The sequence below is a fragment of the Vulpes vulpes genome, chromosome 9, assembly GCF_048418805.1.
Source record: "Vulpes vulpes isolate BD-2025 chromosome 9, VulVul3, whole genome shotgun sequence".
Lineage (NCBI taxonomy): Eukaryota > Metazoa > Chordata > Mammalia > Carnivora > Canidae > Vulpes > Vulpes vulpes.
In genome coordinates, this window is record NC_132788.1 from 55,076,992 (window position 1) to 55,103,462 (window position 26,471).

The 26,471-nt window shown below is 49.2% G+C and overlaps 1 protein-coding gene across 4 annotated transcripts in view; it reads right to left on the reverse strand.

The window, feature by feature from the left end:
* The window catches only part of MGLL (monoglyceride lipase), a 112,792-nt gene extending 87,113 nt beyond the window's left edge, over positions 1-25,679 (reverse strand). For 2 of the 4 annotated variants that reach the window (XM_072720142.1, XM_072720141.1), the window contains exons 1-2: positions 25,440-25,679; positions 24,055-24,199 (exon numbers count right to left, since the gene is read on the reverse strand). In XM_072720142.1, coding sequence (XP_072576243.1) covers positions 24,055-24,179 — 125 coding nt within the window. In that variant the 5' untranslated portion in view covers positions 24,180-24,199; positions 25,440-25,679. Of the gene's footprint in view, positions 1-24,054; positions 24,200-24,685; positions 25,158-25,439 lie in introns of those variants that run through there. The other 2 variants (XM_025991593.2, XM_072720140.1) reach the window with 2 other exon arrangements.
* Positions 25,680-26,471: the final 792 nt, after the last annotated feature.

Below are 26,471 nucleotides of genomic sequence, written 5' to 3' on the forward strand. Positions count from 1 at the left end.
AAGGAAGTGAGCTGTTTGCTAGCAGAGGGGACAGAACTAGACTTTGGATATACCAGACCTTGAATTTGTGCTGTGCCTACTTCGCCATGCTCCCCTACAGGCCTGGCTCCTAACCCTGGCTCCATTCCCCACCAGTCATGTGATTTCTCTGAACCTGCTCCTGCGTCTCCCAGGGTGGGGGAGAAGACGAAAGAGATAGTGGGTGTCAACAGCATTTGCCAACTGTCCATTGCTATAGTTACACTACCTCAGTCCCTTCTTAGAAAGACACACATGTGAATAAATGGGAGTGAATGAATGCAGTCATGAATCCACTCTCTCCGCTCCCCAGTGCTTCGCGGCTGGTGTCTCACCTCCTCACTATGCCACAAGGAGAAACAGTGAATCCCACTTCCTGGTGGCCCCCAAACCGCTCACCCCAGAGCTGCCCACCGAAGAGGGCCTTAAGAACATTTATTAAATGAATAAAGGACCACATGCCTGCGTGACAATAAGGAACATACATAGCACCCTCCTTACAACAGACCAGCATTAACGGTCACGAAAGAGGAGACGATGGTCTTCACGGCAGACTGCAAATGGGCTGCCCCCAACTCCATCCTCCCTTTCTTCCAGAGTGATGGAACCTAACCTGGGCACAAGGCTGCCCAGGCAGAGACCATCTTCTCCAGGCTTCCCTGCAGCTAGGTGTGGCCACATCGCTGATTTGCACCAATGGAATATGAGTGGAAGTGATGCATGTAATTTCCACGACACCCACTTTAAAACAATTTGCTTGTTTTACACTCACTCTCTTCCTCCTTCCCCAGGTCTAGAAGATAGAAATGGTAATGACCCAGCTTTGTTCATGTGACCACACACACAGAGGTGGTGGAGCAATGAGATGGAAGGAAACCTGGGCCCCTGAATGACCCTGTGAAGCAGACTGACCCGCCCAATTGGCCCACTCACCCCTAGACTGGTAAGGAAGGGGGAGTCTATATCTTCATCTTAGATAAGCCACTAAGCTTGGAGGCCTCTTTTAAACATTGCTCAGTCTGTATAGTAACAAATGCAGACTCATTACCAACATCCCTCATGTGTGCAGCAGCAAGCAGATCTGGGTTCAGATCCAGACTCTGTTCCTTCCTAACTCTGTGACTTTGGGCAAGTCTTCCCTGTTTCCTCCTCTGGGAAATGGCGAAACAACAAGACCTGCAGGGAGAATTAAATGACATCAAATATGCACAACAAAGCTGGCTATTGTCATTATCACATCAAAATGTTCTCCTACTCATAAAGCCCCAGCCAGGCCACCCTGGGCCTGTCATCCTGTGCCAGAGGAAGTAGCTTTTATGTTGGTCCCCTGTGTGGTTAACTATTATCTTCCTGCCACAACTGATTTTCCTGTCCTCACATCCATTTTAATGCAAGAACCCTAAAAAGCATGGGGGTAAGAACTGCAAAGTTCAGAAGCATGCAAAGTTCGGGAATATTCCCCAAAGCATCTATTTTTATTTTTTTAATTATTTAAAAAAGGTCTTATTTATTTATTCATGAGAGAGGTGGAGACATAGGCAGAGGGAGAAGCAGGCTCCCTGTGGGAACCCTGATGCAGGATTTGATCCCAGGATCCCGGGATCATGACCTGAGCTGAAGGCAGATGCTCAACCACTGAGCCATCCAGGCATCCCAAACGTCTATTAAGGAGAGAAAGAGAAAAAAAAAAAAAAATATATATATATATATAGAAAGAGAGAGAGAGAGAGAGAGAGAGAGAGAAAAGATGAAGCCCCACGAGCCTGGAAGGCTGCTATGATCACACCCATAATGCAACACAAGGGAACAGAAGGACTGCCTGCCATCAGCCTGATGCCCACGCAACTCTCAGCCCTTCATTTCTTCACTAACAGAGCTCTCGAGCACTTTGGGCCATGCACTCATTGAGGATCAGGGACACATGTGAATTAAATGAAGTCTCTACTCTTATGGGGATTTCATTCTAGTGCCAGAGCCAGAACACTTAGTAAATAAACATATTCTGAGCTGTGTCAAGCACTTTGGAGAAAAACAGTCAAGGTGGAGGGTCAGAAGGACATTCTGCTTTATCCCTAATGACACAGAATTGCTTCCTACAGTACTCATCACACTAGATACTAGGTTCAAGACTTCGGTGAAACATACTCCTGAAGATTATGAATGGCTGAGAGATGCATGAAAAGATGTCCAATATCACAGTCATCAGGGAAATGCAAATGAAAATACAAAGAGCTATTACCTCACACCACCCAGAATGGCTAATCTCAAAAAGACAAGTGACAACAGGTGGAGTGGATGTCAAGAAAACAGAACCTCGTGTGCTGTTGGTGGGAATGGAAATTGGTGCAGCCACTAAGGAAAACAGTAAGGCTAAAAATAGAGCTCCCATAGCATCCAGAAATTCCAGTTCTGGAAATATATCCAAAGGAAATGAAGACTTATGTTGAAGAGACATCTGCACCCCTCCCCCCCATGTTCACTGCAGCACTATTCACAATAGCCAAGACACAGAAGCAACCTAAGAGTCCGCCGATGGATGAATGGATAAAGACGACCTGGTGTATATATCTACAAACACAACGGAACATCATTTAATCCTGCCATTTGTGACAACATGGGTAGACTTGGTGGGCACTGAGCTAAATACGGTAACATCTCACTCAGATGTGGAAGCTAAGAAAGAAAAAGAAAAAACCCAAACTTCTAGAAAAAAGACATCAGACTTGTGGTTACCAGAGAGGAGGGGGAACCGAGGAAGGAGGTCAAAATGTACACATTTCCAGTTATAAGAAAGCTAAGTCCCAGGGACGTCACACACAGGGTGGTGGCTACAGCTAATGCTGCTGTGTGCGTACAGGAAAGGCATTAAGATCCTAAGGGTGCTTAGGACAAGGAAAAGACCTTTCCTATTGTACTTTTGTTGTTGTTGTTGTATGAGGTGCTGGATGCCAGCTGAACTGCGGTCATGGTTTCACAATACAGGGAAGTCAAACACCACGCTCCATCTCCAACTTGGACAGTGCTGCATGTCAATGGCATGGACGAGATCCAGAGAGCGACAGCCAGAGTTTGGTCAGAGAGGACTCCAGAACTTAAGTGCCTGATTGCTGCCAATAAAATGCAAAAGCGACCACATAGAGGGGCCCACCGAGGCACTCAGCAGCTGGCAGCTCTAGCGCTCAGAATCTAATAAGGAGCTGAAGTGACATTCTGGCTTCCCTAATTAAGCTCAATCAGCCTCTCCCACATTCCCCACTTCCGCTGATTTCCTGGAGGTGCAGGAAACCTGTCGATTCCGAGCCAGTGAGACAGGTAACTAACTGCCTTACAAGAACGAAGTCAGAAGCTTCTATAGAATGATTATTCCTAAAAAAAAAAAAAAAAAAAAAAAAAAGAATGAATTATTCCTCTCCCACCAGGTCTGTCCTGCCTTAATATAATTTCCTCCACATAGAGGGATGCAACCTCCAGGAATGATTTATTTTTCATCACAAAGCAGTTCTGTAAAAGGCTAAGAGATTAAGACCCTTCATTAACATGCACAGTCTCTTCAGAGGCCTCTTCTGGCTGCCACAGGGGTGGCCAGCCCCGAATAGGTCCTTGTGCCAAAGGGCTCCTCGGAGGCCATCGTCCAGATCAATATTTGGAACAGGCCTTCTGGGAAATCACTAATGGTTTGTGGAAGGCACAGGGCATGATTTTTAGGACAGTCCATTAATGAAGAGCTTCACAGCTGTCCCACGATTCCAGAAAAGGCAGGCCAAGGGGCCAGATGTTGGTGCGACTGACTCGGCTCATCTGTGCAAAGGAGTACCAGGCTCTGTCTTCCAAGCCTGGGTCTCTTTCTTACTGCAAAGTAAAGGGCCTGGATTTGCCCTAGTTCCCAAGACGGGGGTGCAGGCCCCAGAAGGTGCCAGGGGAGGACCCTCGGCTCCCTAGCATCCTCCCAGGTGCCAACCAGACTCCCCATGGTGGCTGGCTGCTGCATGCGAGCTCTTGCCATCTGGGACGGTGTTGCTGTGCTGGCCTGTGCCATTCAGGAAGGGGGGACGCATGCTCATTTATTCAGAGCCTGACTCCTGACTGCAGGTGTGTGTATACACCTGGGCAGAAAAAAAAATTGCTGAGAGCAAGACCATCAGTCTCCTGGAGGGACAGTTCAAACCATCAACATTTAGTAATTGGGGCGATGAACCTTGGAGGTGCCAAGGTACCACGTTACAAGCTTTCAACCTGTGAGATCCCCACGCTGGTGGCACGTGGGATGACACCACCTTAAATAGCATGGAAGCGCATGGGGAGAATATTTATTCTGGTCTGTGAGCACAGAAGGGAGGGGCTCTGAAGCCCTGATCTGTCTTAAATAAGGTCTCGAATAGGAGCCCATCTCCAGGACAGAGAGAGAAGCCATGGGCTCAGGGTTCCGGGGGACAAGCCCAGTTTTAGCACTATGGCTTGGTTTTCTCCTGTGGTCTCTCCGGCTATTGATGGCATCTGATACCGGTTTTCTATTTCCTGAGTTAGAATAACGTTACCTCTTAAAATAGATTTGAAGTGAAAACGAAAGTGAGTCAAAGACTATGAAGAAATCATATTCAACTCAAAGGGCTGCCATGAAAATCCCACAGGTGGCCCGTGAACAAGCAAGGTGTGGGGGACACGGGTCTGAGGAGGACGTGCAGCTCCTTCTCGGCACTGGGCCAGCAAAACTGCCCGGGCTGTACGGGGTCTCTGGGCCCCCGGGCCCTGCCCAGCGCCTGGGAAGCATCTGAGGACTCACTGGAGACTAGAAAGGAGAGGCAAACCTCCAAAGTAGTCTTGGAAGGAAGAAGCAGCAGCAAAAAGCCGCGTGCCCAGTGAGGCAAGCCCCAGAGGGAGCTCCAGGCCCACCCTGTCCTTGGCCAGCAGGTTCCAGTCCCCACCCACCTCAAAGCCCATTCCTCTGCTGACTTGTCACCTGACCCACATTCCCCCCACTGGTCACCTCTCCCTCGACTGTTTTCTTGCTTGCCAGCCGACTTCTGGCTTCCCCGGGAACCAGGACCTTGGCTCACTCAGCTCAGACTCCCCAACACCTGTCACTGCCGCCTACCTCTCTGAGAGGGAATGCATGACCCTAACTCCCTGTGCCTCAGTTCCCCCATCTGTAGAGCCACGGGGGTAGAACTAGATCATCCTTAGAGTGCTTCCCAACTTCTCAGAGTCTGTGACTGTTAACATGATTGTCCTGTGGTGGTCAGGTGTCCTAGCTTTCTGCTTTCCTTTAATTACTCAATGTCTTCATTTTATGTACAACCACAAAATGAAATGACGAAGGTGAATGAGTGGAGGAAGAGCCTGTTTTATGAGGGAGAAATGGCAAGAGTTGGGCCAGCCAGCCAATAACCCTGGAGAGGGTCCACAGGGATCCTCAGCCCCCGAGATGTCCCCCATCACCACCCAAAGGACAAAGGACAAAGTGGCCAGCACTGACTGCCAGGAGGAAGGCCCGAGATTTCTCTGGAAGAAGCTTCTCCTCACAGAACCCAAAGGAGACCTTGGAGAGAAAGGATTTCTATCTGGGCATGGGGATAACATTTCGATTTTTCTTAAAGGCTTTGCAAGGGAAAATATTTAGAGACCACTGGGATGTGGTTTTGGACCTGGATGAAGCAGAAAACAGCGAGTGGAGGTAGTAGATTCTTTAATCAGAGACAGGCTCCCCGACCTTCCTATACCAGTGTGCTGGGCTCCATCTTATGTAACACTTTTTTTTTTTCCTGGAAGGAGAACAGCATGAACTTTCCAAGTATGCAGATGGCTCTAAGTTCTTTTGGGTGGTGAAATGCCAAACGGATGGCAATAAACGATCAGGAGATCGTTTATTGAGAATGCAGGAGAGGTGAGACAGGCACACAGTGATGGATTTAAGGGAAACAGTCACAATTTTGCAGGCACCATGAGGCTTCTGAGCTATGATCCTAACAGGCAGCTGCAGCCAGGCTGGCCTGATCAGAGCACACACTGGAGTTGGACACCTGTGGGGTGTGGCGGGAGGCAGTAGATGGACCATGGACCATGGGCTCACACAACAGACCAGTCATCCCACCGTGGGACTTCATCAGAGCCACTGTGGCCTTCTGAGCCTCAATCTTTTTGTCTGTAAAATGGGATCGCTACCTCCATGGGTCATGGTGAACACCGAATAGGACCTATGCACATGGTGGGATTATAGGAATGGCTCTGGAAGGGTTTCATGAGGCAGAGCTGCATGTTAGGCAGCTGTTAAAGGAAACATATTGGTTCAGATGCTGGTTCTGCCATTTATGAGCATGCAGCTCTCTGAGACTCAGTTTCTCCATCAATAACGCAGCAGGAATGATTCTAAACGTCTACAGTGATATGAGATTCAGGGAGATAAAGCCAAAAAAAGTATCTAGCAAGGCATCAGACTCAGGCTTGGACCTTTCTGTAGATCTGTTTCCTTCCTCTTTCCAAAGATGATATGGGCTCAAAGAGTGTTCAAGTAAGTTCACTGCTGCACTTTTAGGTTTAGCCACAGAGATGAGTCAGGCTCTCTCCCCAACTCTTGGCGGGTGCCAGTCGAGATGGAAGCTGACAATGCCCATCTTTGATGTGGTGTGTGGAGTTCTGAATGCACCCAACAGCCAGGCAGGATATGAGCTGGGGCTGTGAGGGGAGAACACTCGGTGAAGCTCTCAAGCTTCTCCAAGCAAAGCACCTGGCCTGGAGCCCAGATCCCACTGGGCCTTGGCACATGTACAAGTGGTTTGCCTTCCTGCCTTTCTCTCTGTCCTGTGGGTCCTCCAAAGGCAGGGACCATGGGGTCTCAATGGTTTCTCTCTCTCTCAAGGCCCAGCAAAAGGCCTGGCACAAAGTTGGTGCTCAGTGAATGTTTGCTGAATGAATCTGATGGGTAGATGGATGACGGATGGATGATGGAGGCATACAGATGGATGGACGCACGAGGGGATGGATGGGAGGATGGGAGGATGGAAGGGTGGGTGGCTGGCTGCATGGATGGACAGTTATAGCTACATGTTTGTCTCTTCCCTCACAGATGCTGCAGGACATATAGGCTTTCTCTCTGAGGCATGAAAGCCAGGGGCCTACTGACATCCAACACCCCTCTCTCTGGGAGTCTCCAAATCATTTTCAGAAGAGCTATAAGGAGTGCCATGGGACGCCTGGGTGGCTCAGTCCGTTAAGCATCTGCCTTTGGCTCAGGTCATGATCCCAGGGTCCTGGGATTGAGCCCCACATTGGGCTCCCTGCTCAACGAGGAGTCTACTTCTTCCTCTGTGCCTCCCCCATTCATACTCTCTCTCTTTCTAATAAATAAATAAAATCTTTAAAAAAAAAAAAAAAGGAAGAGGAAGGAATGTCATGGTGGAGTCATGTCTCCTCAATCTCCACACTTTGTGGCTGATTCCACCCAAGCTGGGGAGAGGGGACTCTCAGGCCAGCTGCTTGTCCACAGGGGCCAAAGCCAGGGGCCTGCTGTTCCCCCTGTGACGACAGTGCTCTCTGACTACCTACTATTTTTGGTCTCTCCTTTACATACTTCCTGCTGCTGGATCTGCTATGGATGTCTCAGCAGCAGTCTCCACTCTTCTCCCTGTATTAACTCCCACCGTTTCCCAACAAGGGAGTCTCAGAGCCTCCTCGCTGCCTGCAAGTTAAAGTCCAAACAAGGCACATGAGCCCTTCCCAATGGGAGCCACCTGCCTTTAGAGCCTTGTCCTTCAGGGCTCCAGCCATTTTCTCTGTCCACACTATGCCTTGTGAGGCTACCCAGTCCTGCCAGGGTCACACTTTCCTCTTTGTTCAGATCTATCACCCTTCAAGACCTGGTTCAGTTTTGAAGTCCTCCACAGCCTCCTCACAAACTGCTTCTTTTAGAAAATGTGGGGAAAACAAGAAAAATCTGAAGAATAAAATGAAAATTGCCCATCACAATTCCACAACCTAGCAATGGCTGCAATTCATATTCCTAGTCTTTTTTCCATGATGGTATTTTTAATATGGCTGAGTTCACAGTTTTGTATTGTTATTCCCATGTATCGTTATCTCCTAAACAACTTTCCCTACTATTGGATTTTTATGGTAAACATCATTTAAAATATTTGCATAATGTTCCTTAACTCATTTCCCTAGGTATTTGCATTTTTTGGTAACAGGTTTGTTAAGGTGTAATTCACAGACCATACAATTCACTCATAAAGTGTAAAATTCAACACTTTTTAATATATTCACACAGTAATGCAAGCATCACCATAATCAATCTTAGAACATTTTCATTGCCCTAAAAAAGAAACCCTACACTCATTAACTATCACCCCTTACTTCCCCGACCTCCACTCCAGCTCTCAAGAATCACTAATCTACTTCACTAATCTACTTTCTCAGTAGATTTGCCTATGCTGGATACTTTGTATAAGTGAAATCATATAATCTGTGGTCTTTGGTGACTAGGCTTCACTGCTGTTGTCCTATGTATCAGTGTTTTATTCCTTTCTATGCCCAAGTAATATTCCACTGCCTAGTTATGCTACATTTTGTTCATCCATTCATTAGCTGACAGACATTTGGATTGTTCCTACATTTTGACTATTAGGAATAATGCTGCTATGAGTATTCATGTACAAGTGTTTAGGTGAACCTACATTTTCAGTCGCCTTTGTATATAACTGGGAATGGAACAGGTGGGTCATACGGTAATTGCATTTTACCTCTGAATAACTGTCAGACTGTTTTTCCAACCTGGCTGCACCATTTAAATTCCCTCCAGCAGTGTGTGAGGATCCCGATTTTTCCACATCCTCGCCAATAGTTGTTACTGTCTTTTAAATTCTAGCCACCCTCATGGGTGTGAAGTGATAGCCCATTGTGGTTTTGACTCACATGTCCCTGATGACAACTGATGGTCAGCATCTTTTCATGTGCCCATTGGCCATTTAGTCACATGTTTTCAGGTCTTTGCCCATTTTTTAATTGGGTCATTTGCCTTTTTTCAAGAGTTGTAAGTGTTCTTTTTATATTTTAGATACAATTCCCTTATAAGATAGATGATTTGTAAATATTTTCTCCTAATTCTATTCACTTTCTTAAGAGTGTACTTTGAAGCACAAAGCTTTGAAATTCTGATGAAGTCCAACTTATCAATTTTTTCTTTTGTTACTTGTGCTTTTTCTAGAAAGAAGCCACCTGGGATTCTGATAGAGATTGCCCTAAATCTGTTGATCAATTTGGGGAGTATTGCCATCTTAACAATATTTTCTTCTAGTCCATTTATTTTCTACTAGTTTGGATTTTCTTTAATTTCCCTGAGAATGTTTCGCAGTTTCCAGAATATAAATTTTACATTTTTTAAAAAAGATTTTATTTATTTATTCATGAGAGACACACAGCAAGAGACACAGGCAGAGGGAGAAGCAGGGTCCATGCAGGGAGCCTGACATGGGACTCAATCCCAGGTCTCCAGGATCACGCCCTAGGCTGAAGGCGGCACTAAACTGCTAAGCCACCCAGGCTGCCCTAAATTTTACACTTCTTTTGTTCAATTTAGGCCTAAGTGTTTCCATTCTCTTGGATATTCTTGTAGATGGAGTTGTTTTCTTAATTTCATTTTCTGATTGTTCACTCCAAGTGTGTAGAAATTCAGCTGATTTGTGTCTATTCAGCCTGTATCTTGCAACCTTGTCACATACATTTATGGTTTTTTAGTGGATTCCTTAGGATTTTCCATATACAAGATCATGTCATCTGCAAATATAGTTTGATTTCTTCCTTTCCAATCTGGATGCCTTTTATTTCCTTTTCTTGCCTGTCCACCCTGACTAGATCCTCCAATACACTGCTGAAGAGTAGTGAGGAGATGGCCATTCTCATCTTGTTCCTGACCTTAAGGAAAAGCATATCATCTTTCATCATTGAGTCTGATGCTAGTTTGTCCTTCACCAACTAGAAGGACAACCTTCTAGTTGGTTACAGATTTTCATCATGAGAGTGTGCTGGATTTTATCAACTACTTTTCCTACATATTTTTTAATATATATATATATATATATATATATTCAGAGAGAGAGAGAGAGAGAGGGAGAGAGAGAGAGGCAGAGACACAGGCAGAGGGAGAAGCAGGCTCCATGCAGGGAGCCCGATGTGGGACTCGATCCCGGGTCTCCAGGATCACACCCCGGGCTGGAGGCGGCGCTAAACCGCTGAGCCACTGGGGCTGCCCTTCCTACATATTTTTGATTATCTTTTTTCTTTATTCTATCAATATGGTGTGTTACAGTAATTACTTTTCAGATATTAAACCACCCTTGCATTCTGGGGATAAACCTCCCTTGGTAATGGTGCATAATTCTGTGTAATGGTGCTGGGTTCCATTTGCAAGTATTTTACTGAAGATTTTTGCATCTATATGCATATGAAATATTGGCTTATAGTTTTTTTTTAAAGATTATTTATTTATTTATTTATTTGAGACAGAGAGAGAACCAGGCACGGAGAGGGGCCCACGGGGGAGGGAGAAGCAGGCTCCCCACTGAGCAGGGAGCCCAATGTGGGGCTCAATCCCAGGACCCTGGGATCATGACCTGAGCTGAAGGCAGGTACTTAACCAATTGAGCCACCCAGGCACCCCTGTTTATTTTATGTTATTGTATGTCTTTGTTTGCTTTTGGTATCCAGGTGATACTAGCCACTTAGAACAAGTTAAGAAATATTTCATCTTCTCTTAGAAAGTTATGTGAAGAATTGATATTCATTCTTTACATGTTTGGTAGATTTCAACAGTGAAGCCACCTGGGCCTGGGCTTCTCTTTGTGGGTAGTTTTCCACTTACTAATTCAGTCTCTTGTAAGTTGATTCAGATTTTCTATTTCTCTCAGGTCAGTTTCAGGAGTTTGCATCTTTCTAGAAATTAGTCCACTTCACCTAAGTTATCTGATTGATCAGCAGACAATTGTTCATAGTATTCGTCTATAATCTTTTGTAATCATGAAAGATTGGTAATGGTCCCTCTTTCATATCTGATCCTAGCCATTCAAGTCTTCTCTTTCTTGATCAATCTAGCTAAAGATCAGTCACTTTTGCTGATCTTTTTAAACACCCCAAATTTGGACTCGTTTATTTTACCTATTGGTTTTTCTACTCTCGATTTTATTTGTTTCTGCTGTGATCTTTATTATTTCCTTCCTTCTGCTTGCTTTAGGTTTAATTTGCCCTGCTTTTTCTTGTGTCATAGATGGAAGACTGGGCCTATAGCCAGCCCTGGCTGCAAATGACCCTGGGTAAGGAGAATGGAATAGTTGCAGCTGATAGAAAGCAATCATGAATTGTACCCCTGGGGACAGCAATCAGTAAAGAAGAAGCAGGAATGGCTACAGAGAGGGTAAAATACTGGCTCTGTACAGTGCCCTGACTCTGTAAAGACAGAGTTTATCCCTGGCCTGCTCCCACTCCTATGTCTGAGCCAGCTGGCCAATGGGGTCAGCTGAGACTAGAAGGTCTTAGGTAGTAGATATCAAGGAGAAGGATAAATCCACAGCAACCTCAGACAGGCTGAGGCCTCCACCATGAAACCACAGAGAAGCAAAAATGTGAAAAGCTAGGATCCACATCCAAATTCAGCCATGGAAGATTTTCCAGTTGCTCTGAATGTACTAGATGGTAAACAATAACCACGTTCACTGAATCTCTGTCTCTATAATGGTTCCCACATGGCCCACACAATAAGACCCAAATCCCTTAGCATAGCAAATACAGCTGTTACAATTGCATCCCCCCAGAATTTATATGTTGAAGCCCTAACTTCCAGTATAAGTGTATTTAAGAGATAAGGTTCTTAGGAAGGTAATTCAGGTTCCATGAGATCATAAGGATGGGGCCCTAAAACAGTAGGACTGGTGCCCTTATAAGAAGAGAGACACCAGGAATGCGCACACATAGAAGGAAGACCACGTGAAGATAAAGCATGAAAGTGGCCACCTACAAGCCAAGAAGAGAGCTCTCAACAGGAACCAGGATGCCAGCACTTGGTCTTGGACTTCCAATCTCCAGGACTGTGAGAATATAAATTTCTGTTGTTTCTACCACTGGGTCTGTGGTATTCTGCTGTGGTTTCCTTAGCCAGTGGGCACAGTAGCCATTCACATCCAGACTCCCAAACAAACCATTCCATCTTCATCTTCTGCTTTAGGCTACAGTTTCTGAAGAACACCTGCCATTTTCAGAGTATACCTCCATGCCTGTACAAAAGCACTCCCTCCCACCTGGAATGTCTCTTTCCACCTTCAAGAGACAGCTTAAAGTCACCACCTACACTTTCCTCTGAAATCCCAAAACAGGGTGCATGGCCCCCACAAACTCCCACAGTGACTAGAACTGCCTCAATACACGTGCACAGGTGTCTTTGAAGGCAGAGACAGAGCCACTTCATTTCTCTACCGCCAAACTAGAATGGGGTACACTCATGCAAGGTGTTCAGAAGGAACTTGTGGCATCGGAGGTGCACACTCAAACAGGCCTGAGTCTCTGGGCTGTACCGTGGACTCTCCAATGCTGTCTAGCAAGCCACTGAGCTTGCATCTGGAGCTCAGTTAATACTGCTGAATCATCTCCCACATCAAACAAGGAGGCCGTCCTCATGTCCAGATCCTGGTGTCCACTCTGACTTTGATGCTAAAAAAATGGAAAACTCTTTCTGCCGTCCTGAAGGCCCCACTCATATATGCGTTTTCACATACAGAATTTTACCTCCAAGTTAAATTGGCTACAACACAGCCATCAGGTATCTCAGGAGATTACCTAGAAGGAATATTCTTAATCTAGGTGTTACCAGCTCCTTTGGGGACACATCTGGATTTTGGTGCTCCACTGCCTGAACAAAAAGTTAGCCCTTCTGATCTATACTCAGTGGAAATATTCTGTTCTTTTCCTAGAAAACCATGCCACAAAGAATTTTGGAGAATCATCTAATCTAATCATCTGACTCTAAATATAAGAAGTTCATTTATTTATTCAAAAAACATGTTTAAATCCCTTATTTTGTACTAAGAATGAAATTCTACAAGGCAGGAGCACTGGAGAAGAGAGAATACACTGAACATGACTGGGGGGGTGACGCCTGGGGGGCGCAGTCGGCTGAGCAACCGACTCTTGGTTTCGGCTCAGGTCACAATCTCAGGGTCATGAGATCAAGCCCCTGGCCAGGCTTCCTACTCAGTATGGAGTCTGCTTGAAATTTTTTCTCTTCTCTCTCTCCCTCTGCCCCTCCCCCCATTCATGTGCATGCACACGCGCACTCTCAAATAAATAAATAAATAAATAAATAAATAAATAAATAAATTCTGTAACAAAAAAAAATTACTGTGACTTCTACCCTGGAGAAGCTCAGGAGTTGTTCCATCATCATAAGATACAAGGTGTCCTAGAGTTGTATAAAATGCAAAACCCTCTGAGAACTTGCCTAAAGGACAAAGGGATGGTACCTTGTCTAAAGTTACTCATAAGCAGAGGCAGAAATAAAACTTTAAGGCTGGTTTCCTGACTCTAAGGACAAAGATCTTTTCCCCATGTGATAGAATCTCAAAAGTGACCTCAAAACATGCCCTTCCTTCGTCCTTGCTCCTTGGATGTGCCCTTGCACACCGCCTCCCAACTGACTTGCTCTGACAGCGGGACACTTGCACACTTCACCCAAGCAGAGACTTGAAAAGCACTTGCACGCTGGGGTTTGCTCTCCTGTTGCTCTTGAAACATTGCCACCCCCAGAACAGATCTGAGCTAGCCTGACAAAGGGTGTCAAACCACATGCAGCAGAACCGAGGTGCTCCTGCCAGCAGTGCGCTGATACCTGACATGTGAGGAAAACCATCCAAGACCAGTAAGCCCCTCGCTGGCGCGTCAGTGCTGAAGGGGCAGCAGCTGACCACAGATGCATAAGGAAGCCCAGCCAAGGTCAGCAGAAGAACTGTCTGTCTGAGCCCAGCTCAAATTGCCAGTCACAGACTCATGAGCTAAGGAAATGCTGTTACACAGCATACAGTAGTAACATAGGTTACTACTGCACCCCAGACTGCCCTGCTCACTCCAGATGCAATAAATGGCAGGACAGCACTTGTACCAGTTAGTCACATTTGTTGCAATAGAAAATTTCCACACAACCTGATACACAATTAGGACCAAAGGAGACATACACGCCCAAGACGACATATCTTGAGACACAGCCTACTGGAAATGGAGTGGATGCTTGTACTCAGGTTTGCTGGCACTGACTCCCAGCCCTACTTGCTAAGACTTGTTTGGTTTCCTGGCCAATTGAGAGTGCACCTCACACACTGTCACAGAGGTTTTGCATGAGATAAAAGTGTCTCATTGTCCTGTTATCTCAAAAAGAATTTCACCACCAACGGCTCCTTACAGCTTTCTTGTTTCCTTTACCTTGTAAATGAAGCACCCAGTATCTATTTCTATTAATGTTCTGTTACTTAGGGGGTTTGAAATCTCACTGAAATGGAACTAAAGCATTTTTGTTTTAAGTCATCTCTACACCCAACTTGGGCTCCAACTCAAGATCCCTTGATCAAGAATTGCATGCTCCACTGACTGAGCCAGCCAGGTACTCCAAAACAGAACTTTTTTATCTGTTAAGAAAAAGAAAATAATAAATAGGCTGAACACTGGGGGAAAGCATGCAGCCTAAGGTCATGAGGGAGAGCAGTAAAAGTGGAATCTATAAAGATCATTATCACGTGGCACGTGGGCAGCTCAGTCAGTTAGGCATCTGCCTTTGGCTCAGGTCATGATCTCAGGGTCCTGGGGTGGAGCCCCATTTCAGGCTCTGTGCTCAGCAGGGAGTCTGCTTCTCCTCTCCGTCTGCCCCTGACACCCTGTCCCCCTCATGCTTGCTCTCTCTCGCTCTTAAAGAAATAAGTAAAAAATCTTAAAAAAAAAAAAATATCATTATTGCTTTCCCTGTAAGGCTTATGTGGCTGATGCTTGCCAGGATGGTGGGAAGTAGGGGCTAACGGTGGGTAACAGACAAGCCCAGGACACAGTCCTTCCTCACAGCATGCCAGACTGATGATAGAGGCAGCCAAAGAGATCAAACTAAGTAATAAGAGCCCACCCTCACACCTCATTTCCTATGTGCCAGGCATGAACTCTGACACTTAAACCTGACCTGTGCAACCACCGTAGGGCAAAGGTACTAGTGCTCCCCATTTTAAACGTGCAGAAATTGGTCAAGAATTTATATATTTATACACAGCCCCACGCCTCATCCACATGGATGCTCTCCGCGGTCTGGCTCCATGGTCTATACTGTTCTCCACTGCGCTATCTGCTTTGCATCCCAGAAAGACCAGCTTTCCCTGAAACATGTCTTTTCAAGATCAACTGAACAGGATAAACAGAGCAAAACTTCCAAAATATCTAAGGGCAGCAATTTCCTAGCCAAGATCTTTCCTCTCTAACCCAGATGCATGCAAGTGGCCTGGGGAAACTGACCCGCCTTGACAAGATGGGATTAACCAGAGGCTATGCAAGATCAAAGACACAGTTTTCTCCTTGCCTTCAAGCTTTTCTCCTTCCGTTCCTCCCCCTCCCACCTCCCCTGTACTGGGGGGCCCCACACCTCCTCCACCACATCCTTCTCTTATTCTCCTAGAGGCTTCCTGGGCTTCTTTTCCTCCTCGAATTTATCCCCCTTCCTGTAGGGCCTCTCAGTGAGTCTCCTGCCATCTTTTGGAAGTCCATCGATCACCATTACTCAGCATCCTGGGGCATCACCTAGGTGCCCACACGCTTCTAACCACTGAAAACAGATTGCAGATGTCGTCAAATGGCTTCCAGCAGTGAGCCAGGAGGGGGCCGATCAAGACCTCTCCCTCCAAGCCTTGCCCCAAACCGGACATCTGTTGAAATCTCTACTGCGAAGGGCTACCTTGTGACTTAAATCCATAAGAAGAAGGTGTGGGAACAACTCCTGGGAGACAGTATGGTACAGAGGAGAGAGCATGGTCAGAACTTGCCCCTGGGTCCATGCAGCCCCCTAGGTGACCTCATGTTTGCCCTCTGAACTCCAGTCTGCTGGGGAAGAGTCTGCTGGAGCCTGTGATCCATCTTCCTTTCCAGAAAACCTACCCATGATGTCAAAAGGCCCACAGACTCTAACCCCCTGAAAGTCTCCACCACCTACCTGGGTGAAGTCCCAGGGCCGTGGCGAGCTGGGGAACTCTAAGAAAACCTTAGTGCTCAAGTCTGACTTCCTCCACCAGAAGAGAGAGAGCTCTGGTAGTCACACGCTCACATGCTCTCTCCTCTCTCAAAGTAGATTGTTCACTCATGAACACACATTCATGAAGCTCCTGCGGAGGGCTGGCCACTATTCTAGGCACCAGGGACATGACACGTGTGTGCCAAGAAACAAGATACTGGCTAGCCTGCAATTTGCTGGGGGAAGCGTGCACCATCTCGGTAATCTAAGCCTTGCGCTGGGCCATTCCATGGATGTCTGCTCTCTGAAGGTGGCAGCATGAGGGGACAGATGCACGAGGGCCCTCAAAGTAGCACAGGTGCGATTTCACAAAATGATCCGTTTCCATCCTCATCTCTATTAATCCTGCTCTGTGAAACATAAACACTTCTGTTTTAGGAAACTTTGTCAAGGACACAGAAGGTCCAGGTCCCCTCGATCCTAACACCAGCTGAAAATACATTTTCCCAAACCTTCTTTCTTTCCTTTTGTCCACCCCCCTCTTCCTCTTCCCTCCTCCCTCCCACCTTCCCTCCTTCCTTTCCTTCCTTCCAGAATATTGATAGAGCTGTGATCCTGGTGAGAAACAGCTCCTTTACACCTTTTTGAGGAAGGGGAGGCACAGGTTTTCATCACTGCTCACAGTATTTTCTGGATGCCAAGAGTAAAACTGAACGGTCAGCCCACGGGGGAGAGGCATGATGCCTGTGAAATCGGGCAACTGCAAATGGACTGACCCGGCTCACAGCTCTTGTCACCACCCTCCTGGCTCCACACAGCCCCCTGCTGAGTGTGTCTCCAACACAGAGAGAACAGTGTCACCTCCCAGTGCCTCGGTTACCACCATCAGCATCCCCACCCCCACCTCCAAGGAACAAGGCTGTGGGAAATGAAAAGAACCTCCTACCAACAAGAACCTTGAATGACCCTAAAATAAGGGACAAGGGTCGTCTTGTAATCTCAGCTGTAAAAATTCGCACCACTCAAGACCATTTCTTCCATTTACACAATAAGCGATGGCTTGGCTTGCATTCACGGACAAAGTGCCTCTGGCATTAAGATCTAAACTTCGAAGGTGCCGATAAATAGACAGTGGTGGACAAGGAGTGCTATTCAGAAGGCAGCTTATTTTGCTATTTCTTTCTTAGATTCCACTGCAAAACAAAGCCAGATTTGTATCTGCAGAACATTCTTATAGCAACTGGAAGAAATTATCCCTTAACGAAGCTGTTAGAAAAATCAACTGTAAGAGAAGCAGCCTGCCCTTCCTCTGGTCAAAAGATCTTTGCTATTTGAAGAGTCTTAAACAACAACAACAACACACCCACCCAGGAGAAATGCCCTATTTTAAAATAAGGCAGTTTGCTACACTAAAACTAGGCACAAGCAGTGGAAGGAGAAACAAAAGCTCATACAAGAGAAAGAGACTTTTGGAAATTCTTAAAATAGGCAATAGACAATCAAATTGCTACTGAGAAACAGATTAATCTGATTGAAAATAGTGTCGTTGCTATAAATGCCGAGTGAGGTCTACTTTCTCAGGGCTCAGGTGTAGATTTCGTTAAACAACATGTTAAGTCAAAGGCGCTTCCTCTTAGAGCCCTCGTTGGGGAGAGCCAATGTGAGACACGATTCCTTTCTCACTTTCCTGAAAATGAACTTGTCCCTGCCATTAATCCTTTACTGGGAATTCAGTTGGCTTGGCCATGCCCTCTGTCCTCCATTTCTCCTGCTGGTTTATTCCAGGGATGTTCCAAGGAGACGTCCCACGGTGGGGGGGGGGTACCCCCCTGCACCCCATCCTCACCATCAGAGAGCAGAGAGGACATCTTCAGAACAGAGATAATAAAGGGGAGTGTGGGGAAGGAGAACCCTCCATTCCCTGTGCACCTGTCGTTTGGAGGGGTCCCAAGGACCTGGGACGGGTCCTTGCCTGCCTTTAGTGCCAGCATCATCAGGAGCAGGCAACTTTAGTCCTTCTACTGCTATCACAGGAGCCACTATCACATCAGCCCTCTTCAACTGTCCCCTGGATGATGGCAAATCCCTCCAACCAGATGGCTGTCCGAGTTACAAGTCTGACTACAGCCCTTCTTAAAACCTATCCACGGGGCTCCCACACCCTGAATGAAAGTTCAAGGCCAAGCCTCTGGCTCAGCCTGCAGCCTCCCTGTCCACCCAGCCCCCAGGGCCCAGCCCCCTCTGGCTTCATTAGGCTCCTGCCACTTTCTTCCTGGAGCTTTCCGCCCCAGCAATACCACTGCTGAGGCTCCCAAACAGAACACCTTGTGCAGTCCACCTGTTCCTGCCTCAGTTCCTGCCCCTGACGTGCTCTTCCTGCAGGTCAAGGGCACTGGCTGAGCTGAAATCCAGCCCACGTTCTGCTTCTCAAGCCACATACCTGAGGGGCTGGGTCTGCCTGGGAGGACTCCTTTTCCTCATTCGCACAAAGGCTCTCCAGGGCTTAGCAGTCGTCCTATCCCTAGGGGCTGACCACATAACATCATGACTATCCAGGTATTCATCTACCCCGATCCTTTCATCAAACGGAGAGGTCTTTGCCACCCTCTCCCCATCCTGGTACCCAACACAATGCCTGGAACATGTAGATGCCAATAACTAGGTGTTGGCTGAACTGGCTGGTGAATGGGAGCATGACTATGGCTGAGTATGGGGAGCAGGCAGGTAAGCCCTAAGAGCCTGTCTTGCTCCAGAGGCTTCCGAAGAGCCCAAGAGCTATGCCAACACAACTAGAGCAGGTCTAAGGGGCTGGGCCTAGGGGGGAGCTTGACTGTTGTCACACCCATGGAGACCAACAGAATGGAGTTCAAAATGGCTCCTTTTAAGAACGAAGAAGGGATGTGATTGGGCCCACCCTGAGGACGTAGCCACCAAAGCTAAGTGATGCAGTAACACCTAGTCATACAGGTGGCAGGAGTTCAGAGTGGGGAGAGGTCATCAGGGCTGCAGGAGTCAGCACAAGATATATGAGTGGAAACACTCAAAGATGTAAGCAAAACTCATGGAACGTTGCCCAGAACACTGGACCAATGCTGTAGGCTGGGGGGGGGGGGGCGGTCAGGAGGGGAGGACTAATAACAACCTGATTAGAAAACCGAAGGGGGACCGGAACACAGGAAAAGCCCATCTGATCTATAAGAACAAAATCCCAGAAGGCGGTAGGGATCAAAATGATGTCCAGCCAGATGGTGGAGACTGCATCGCTGTGGCCTGGATCCAGCTGACTGGGAGGAGCCCTTATCTTCTGGAGCCACTGGTGCCACATGAAAAGGGGCTGGTGGCTGATGTGAGGAGGATAGTATGAAGACAGCGGGAAGGGAGTGTGTTTTGCAGCATTTAAATATATCCCAGCTTCAAGGACTCCCTTCATCTCCAGGTAAATGTGCATAGGTGGGAGGAAGTGTCCTAAGGTGGCATTGCTCAACAGTACAGCTGTAGGTTCTGAAGGCTTCATGGGGAAAGGGATCAGTGTGACCCAGGCCAGAGGTAGGGGATGTCAGCTGAGCCCTGCTTTGGGGAATAAGAGATAGTTTATTGATTCTAGATCCACCAACAATGGCCAAGGCTGAGAACTTGGGGGAGGTTCTAGAAACAATGCCCCATGATGCTCGAGAGTCCCTTTCCTGCCATGTGCTCTACTCTGTGTCACCAAGAGGAAAGTCCTGAAAACCACACTACCTGCACATGGCCTGGGACACAGCTCAGACTGGTAGAACCGGGAGGGGAGAGGCAGCAGTGCCCCGGGCGGGTGGGGCTGTGGGGTCACTGGAGGGAGAAGCCAGGTTACCAAAACTGCAGTCAGATGCAAGACAGGGCAAGGGCACAGAGCCAGCAAGGTCTGGAGAAGGAACTCCAGCAGCTTCTGTTCTGGAAGGTCTCTGAACATGTAGGGGAGTTTGGAACAAAATGCCAAAGGAAATGCAAAATCAAGTCCCTTGTGAATCCCAGAGATTCTCCAGGCAGGGCTGCGTGGGGCAGGACCCCGGCAGCAGAGGGACAAGAGACAACTGCACCGTGAAACAGCTCCCCCAGCAACCAGCTGTCATCAGCACGGACGCTGCGGACAGGAAAGCTCTTCAGCCCTTCAGGGTTGAGGGGCTGCCCAGGGACCAAGTGCATGGGAGGGAAGTGGCGGCTCTAAAGGCAGGTGAAGGGCAGGGACCTGTGGATCAGCCCACGCCCACGCCCCCCCCGCCCCCCACCAGGCGGCTCTGCCGATGAGCAGTCAGGCACCAACCATGTGCTGGGTCACAGCTGCAGTCATGCAGCTGCAGGGGGGTGCCCTGGCCCTCATCGGGCCCCCAGAACCGAGGAAGCCTGGGAATCCTCCTGCTGAGTCCGGTTTCCCACCATGTGGAGCAGCCACACCTGCACTTGGGGCTGGCCACCATCGCAGAGCTTTACACAGACAGTTGTCCTCTCATGGCCTAAGGGCCCTGTGGTGTCCTGACAGGGGCACTGGAGCTCCCGAGGCAACCCACCTCCCTGCCGCGGCAGGTCATCTGCCTCCCTGCTGGCATCTGGGCTGGAAATCTGCTGAAGAACCAGCCCTGGAAAGGTCCCAGACACCCAATCGGGATGAAGCAGCCACGCCCAGGGCCTCCCAAGACTTTGGTTTCGGAATGGATCCGGACCCACTTCCCACTTCTAGTAACGCTGAGCAAACAGGTTGAACCCATCATTCCATTACTCTTCCCACAGGGCGAAGTGATCTTCAGCCCTAATAAGAGATGGAAGCATAATGAGAAGCCGCTGCTCATAAAGACAAAAGTCTGAGTTTCACTGGGATGTGTTAAGAAGAGTAGCTGCCTTGGAGCAGAGGAATCAGATCTGAATCCAGCTACGGTCATCTTGGGCCTGTTCTCTCATGTAAAGGGGAAATAGAGGCAAATGTGAAGTCTGAATGAGATGGTGTGTGCAGAGTCTAATCCAAACCCGGGAACACATTTGATACTCAACTAAGAGGAGATACTCGATTGACATGAGATAATTCCACCCTCCCTCAAGTTTAACTAACACTTGTTATCCCGGTAAATACTACCAGAGGGACATGCATTTGCCTTGACACTACCAAACGGAAGCTTAAAAGTCTCCAGCGCGAAATGATTCAAAGCTGAGCCTTTGGCTCGCTGTATTAAAAACAGTGTCGTGTTTGGACACACACACACACGTTAGAACAACAATCCCAAGGAATGTCTTCTTTCTCAGGGTCCAGTGTGAGAGGCTTTACAGAATTTATAAACACACAATCTGTTTCCACAAGCAGGTTAGGCCGGTTTCCCAGCTAAGGCTGACACCTGTGACCCAGTGTTGCTCTGAGCCACCTGCAGCGCTAGCGCGGGTGTTGGAGCCCAGCAGGCCTGACCGGAGCGAACAGAGCAGGACAGCAGAACGTTCCAGGTGCTCGGAGGCAGGCCCCAGGAGCTGGAGGCAACTCACTGACCGAAAAACCAGCCCAAAGCAGTGCAACTTAGAGTGGCGCACGCAGACTCTCTGCGTCAGATGACACCCGGGGTGGCGTCTGAGGGCTCAAGGTCCTCTGTGAGAACAAAAATTTTGTTTTTGTTTTTGTTTTTTAATGGAGCAGAGTGGAAGGACAGAGAGGAGGTGCCATGTGTCTGGCTTTTCCCTGCAGATGGTAGGGCATAGAGAGCTCTGAGCTTAACCAGGGAAAGGGCCTTAAGGACACTCCCTGGAGAGAATACACTGAGGCCAGTGGTGACCTAAGGTCCCTCCCCCTTCTGACAGCAACAGGCTACAGCCTTGAAACTCAACAACGGAGATGTTCCAGGCCACGAAGGAAGGCAGGCCTGCACAGTAGCTGCTAGCGGCCCGAGCAGCTGTTCCCAGTTATGAAGACACGGACATACTCTCACACCAGTTGGCACAGACCTCTGCCCTGAGGCCCTCACATCTCCCCACACTCCGCTTCCTCCTCCGGGAAGCTCTAACCCACATGGGGCCTCCAAGACTTTCTGATTGGTCAGGACTGCTGGTAAGATGGTTTGAAGATCACTCCTGACATCGGCCCCAGCTCCCTATGATCTGTATGACCTTCAGAAGGTAAATGTGGTGGGGGGTGTTGGGGGGGTGGCGTACACAGGGAGTGGCCTCCCCGTCACATTCCTTCCACAGCTTCCCAGGGCCCAACCGCCTTGGCCACCCACCCGTGTTCTTACTGCCATTGGCCACCACAACACAAACCCTGACTTCCCAGATAGCTCAGTTCAAACTACCCCCTGGGGAGGGGGGGAGGGGTTTGTGTGTCTAAGTGGAGCAAAAGCAAAGAAGCAGAGAGAACTGCCCACAGTACCACATCAGCGTGGAGATTGTGAAAACCACTCACAGCCAAGAAAGGGCAGCCAGTTCGGCCGTTCGCACCCAACCCACTCGCCCACCGCCCTGCATGGCCCCCGTGGGAGACCCAAGGCCCTCCTTACCCTTATTTCATTGACCTCGAACTAAGACAGCCTCCCCACTCAACCAAGAAACCCCAAAGTCCAGGACCTGGATGTTTAAAAATGTGTACTTTCAATTCTATGTCCTCTTTTTGTATATTGATCAAATATATAACAGAGTTCTTAGGAATTGAACCAAGACCATGGAATTCTACAGCTAGTTAAGTCAGAATGGAGAATTAATGACAATGCTTGACAACCCTTCCCCTCCTTCCCACTTCCTCCCTCCCTCCTTCCCTCCCTACCCCACTCTCTCCATCTGACACATACACATACACACTCTCTTCTCGAGGAAACCTTCAAGAAAGATATTGCCAGAAGTGGTAGGAACCCTCACCAGCCCATTATGATAGCTAGTTTGTACAGCTGCCCTGAAACTATGATTTTAAACCAGGGCTTTAAAAGTGTCTATCTCTGTATCAGTCATGTGCAGCTAGCTACCTGGATTACCTACACCTTGCTGAAAATATAAGAAAGACTCTACAGCTGTGCTAGGGTTGGGTGATTACTGAAACACAAAGAGAGAGACATAATTCACATCAGACCGTGTCCCCTGGGAGACCAGAGGCCTGCAAGGCAGGTAAAATATCCATGGGACAGGAGATGCTCACTCGTCACTGGGCAAATTGGTCCCCACAAATAATTTCTTTCCCTGAATAACACAAACAAGGAGGGTTTTCCCTGTTTTGTACAAGAGGAGGGAAGCAGCAGGAGACCAGCTGTCTTATGGTGTATAGTCCCAACGCCTGTTTCTAATAGCAAGACAAATCCTTGATGGAAAATGTACAAAGTAATGGAGCTGGCAAGAAATCAGAAGAGATACCCAGACCCCTTTCTTCCTCCTTGTACACATATGACACCTCTGAAACCCATAGTCATGGGAAAAGAAAACAAAGGTCACTCTAGAGATACAGTTTTGATTTTCCTATCTGCTGAGGTGGTTTTCTGGAGTTGTTGGGTTTGATTTTAAAGGAATGCCTGTACCACAGGAAATTCACTCCAGCACAAAAAATAAAGTCATGTGGGATTCTTGAAAACTGCCAGAAGGTAGATATCCGTATCCTAGTGGTTATCATGAAAACATAACTCCTGCTTAATTAAAAAAAAAAAAAAGAAAAGAAAAGATCAAGTATAAATCTCAGCTTTGTTAGCACTGCTGTGCCTGATGTGAAAATGCATGTGAAGTAGGTCATGAAGAAAGTGGCCCCGGAGGAGATGCTACATGATGTGGGAGGAGAGGCAGGCGAGAACAATCCCGCGTGCGGCTCGGGCAGCACTCTGGGGCAGACTTACTTGGGTGTGCCTGGAGGTTTCCAGTACCTGCAGAAGAGGTACTGCCCGTCAGCATTGACCAGGTGAGGCAAGTTCTGGTACGGCACGCTCTGTGGGGTCCGTCTGGGGGAACTTTCCTCCGGCATCCTGAAAGGATCTTCAGGTCCTTGAAAGGAAAAAGAGGACATGTTCCAAAGTCAAAAATATGGCAAAACACACAGGGATGGGGAGAAAAGCCTCATTCGGTGTCAGTCATATTTTTTAAGCAGTTAAAAAAAAAAAAAAAAAAAACAACCTCCATTTCAAAGATTTTTTTAAAAACCCATATATTTCTTGCAATCTCTCCAAGACTGAAAAATCCCATTTGTTCTTCAGAAAAATGCTCACTTTATTTTTTAAGTGCCTCATTACAGCTTTTCCCCCCTTCCCATCTGTGTTTATTTTAAATCATTTCAGGAAACTTCATCTTAAAGACTATTTTAGCTGTAATCAAGTGGAAATTATAGTCAGCTCTGTGGGTATAAAGACCCAGCTGCAAGAAGACCCATCTATCTTAAAATCCCCAAGGAAGTTTCAAAGGGGCACAATAATGAGGTGGATGATACTCCAATTAATTCCTCCTGCCTGAGATTCCGAAGATTCCATGACAAACCTGTTTCCATCATGTCCTGGCTCGTGCATTCCACAGCCGCGGCAGCGTGGAGGATCAGAGCCGGGCGGGCACGGGCTGCTCCCGCACCGCGGCGGTCGCAGGGCGGCATCAAGCAGCCCCCGCGCCCCGGTCCCCGCGCCCCGGTCCCCGCGCCCCGGTCCCCGCGCCTCGCTTTCGGGCTCGGGGGCGCGGAGCCGGCGGGCCTGCCTCCCGCGGGCACGGGCGCGCTCTCCGGGCTCCGCTCCTCGCGGGGGGGGGGGGCGGCGCCTGCGACCCCACACTCGCTCGGGTCGCCCCTTCCCCACGCAGACCCGCGGGGGCTCGCCGGCGCCGCACCCCGGGAAGCCGGGCAACTCGCCCCGCGCGCCCCGAGGCGCCCGCACACGCACACGGGCGGGTCCCCGAGGAAAGTCGCCCCCGGGCTCCGGACAAACTTTGCTTCCTGCCCGTCTCCGGCGGCGCCGGGAACCGAGCCCCGCAGCTGTCACTGGAGAAGCGGCGGGGAAACCGCCCGGGAGGGGGCTTGGCGGGCTGTGCCGGGCCGGCGGGGGCCGGGGGGTGGCGCGGACGCGGGCAAGTTGGTTTGGGGGCTGGTGCGGGGAGCGGGGGGCCGCACACGCGCGCACCCACGCGCGCGCCCCGGGGCCGCGGGAGCCCACGCCGAGCGCGCGGGGCCCCGGGCTGCTCCCCCCGGGGCCGGGGACGGGGACGGGGACGGCGCCGGCTGGCCGGGGCGGGGGCCGGGGGCAGTTACCGGGGCCACGAGCACGAGCGCCGCTGTCGCTCCCCAGCGCCGCGGGTCCTCGTCTGCGGCGGGCCGGTGCGGGGCCGAGCTGCGCGCCTCCGGCTCCGCGGCGACAGGGCGCGGCGTCTGCGCTGCCACTTTATCCCGGGCCGGCTCGGCGGCGGGGGCGGCCCGCGGGGGGTGGGGACGCGCGGGACGGCGGGCGGCGCGGGGAGGCGGCGCCCGGGGCCCACGTGTGCCCGGCCCGCGGGGAGGAGCGGGGGCACGGCCCGCGGGCCCGGCCACGCGCCCCTCCCCGCCCGGCCTGGCGGGAGGCCGCGCCCCGGGGTGGCCGCCGGACCGTCACGAGGCCTGGCACCCAGCCGGGCTCTCCCGAGGATCAGCGGGGGGAGGACTCGCCACACCCACGCGCAGCACACCTCGTGCACCACGTAGGGACACACACGCACACCGCAGCTACAGCCTGCTCAGCGCGCAGACCACATGTGTGCACAGACCCACGCCCAGATAATGCGGGAACGTATGCAGATCCACGTAGACGCTGCATGTTCACACATGCAGGCATGTGCATAGACCTCCCCACAGACACACAAACACGTAGGTGCTCAATACACAAAGACACACATGACACCCACAGAGATACACAAACCCACATAGACACACAGAGAAAGGAGCACAGACACAGAGCGACCAGCGTACAAACATGACATGCACATATGGGCAGACACACTCATATCGCACACACGTTCACACCCCCAGGGAGACACACACATAAAAAGCTGGGGTGGGAGTGCACACCTCCCAGGAGGTGAGGTAGAAGCAGACTGTAGGCCTGTCCCTCTACCACCATCCCCGGCAATGTGCCCAGGTCCCAAGAGGTGGGCCCTGAAAGGAAATCTCTGGTGCCTCCACACAGGCCAAGGAAGATCTGAACACTATCTGGAATGACTCGCAATGCAGCTTGTGGAGGTCTAGGAACCAGCACTGAACTTAGAGTCCAGACCACCTGCTCCAGCTTCTCCGTTTGTCCTGTGAGCCTTA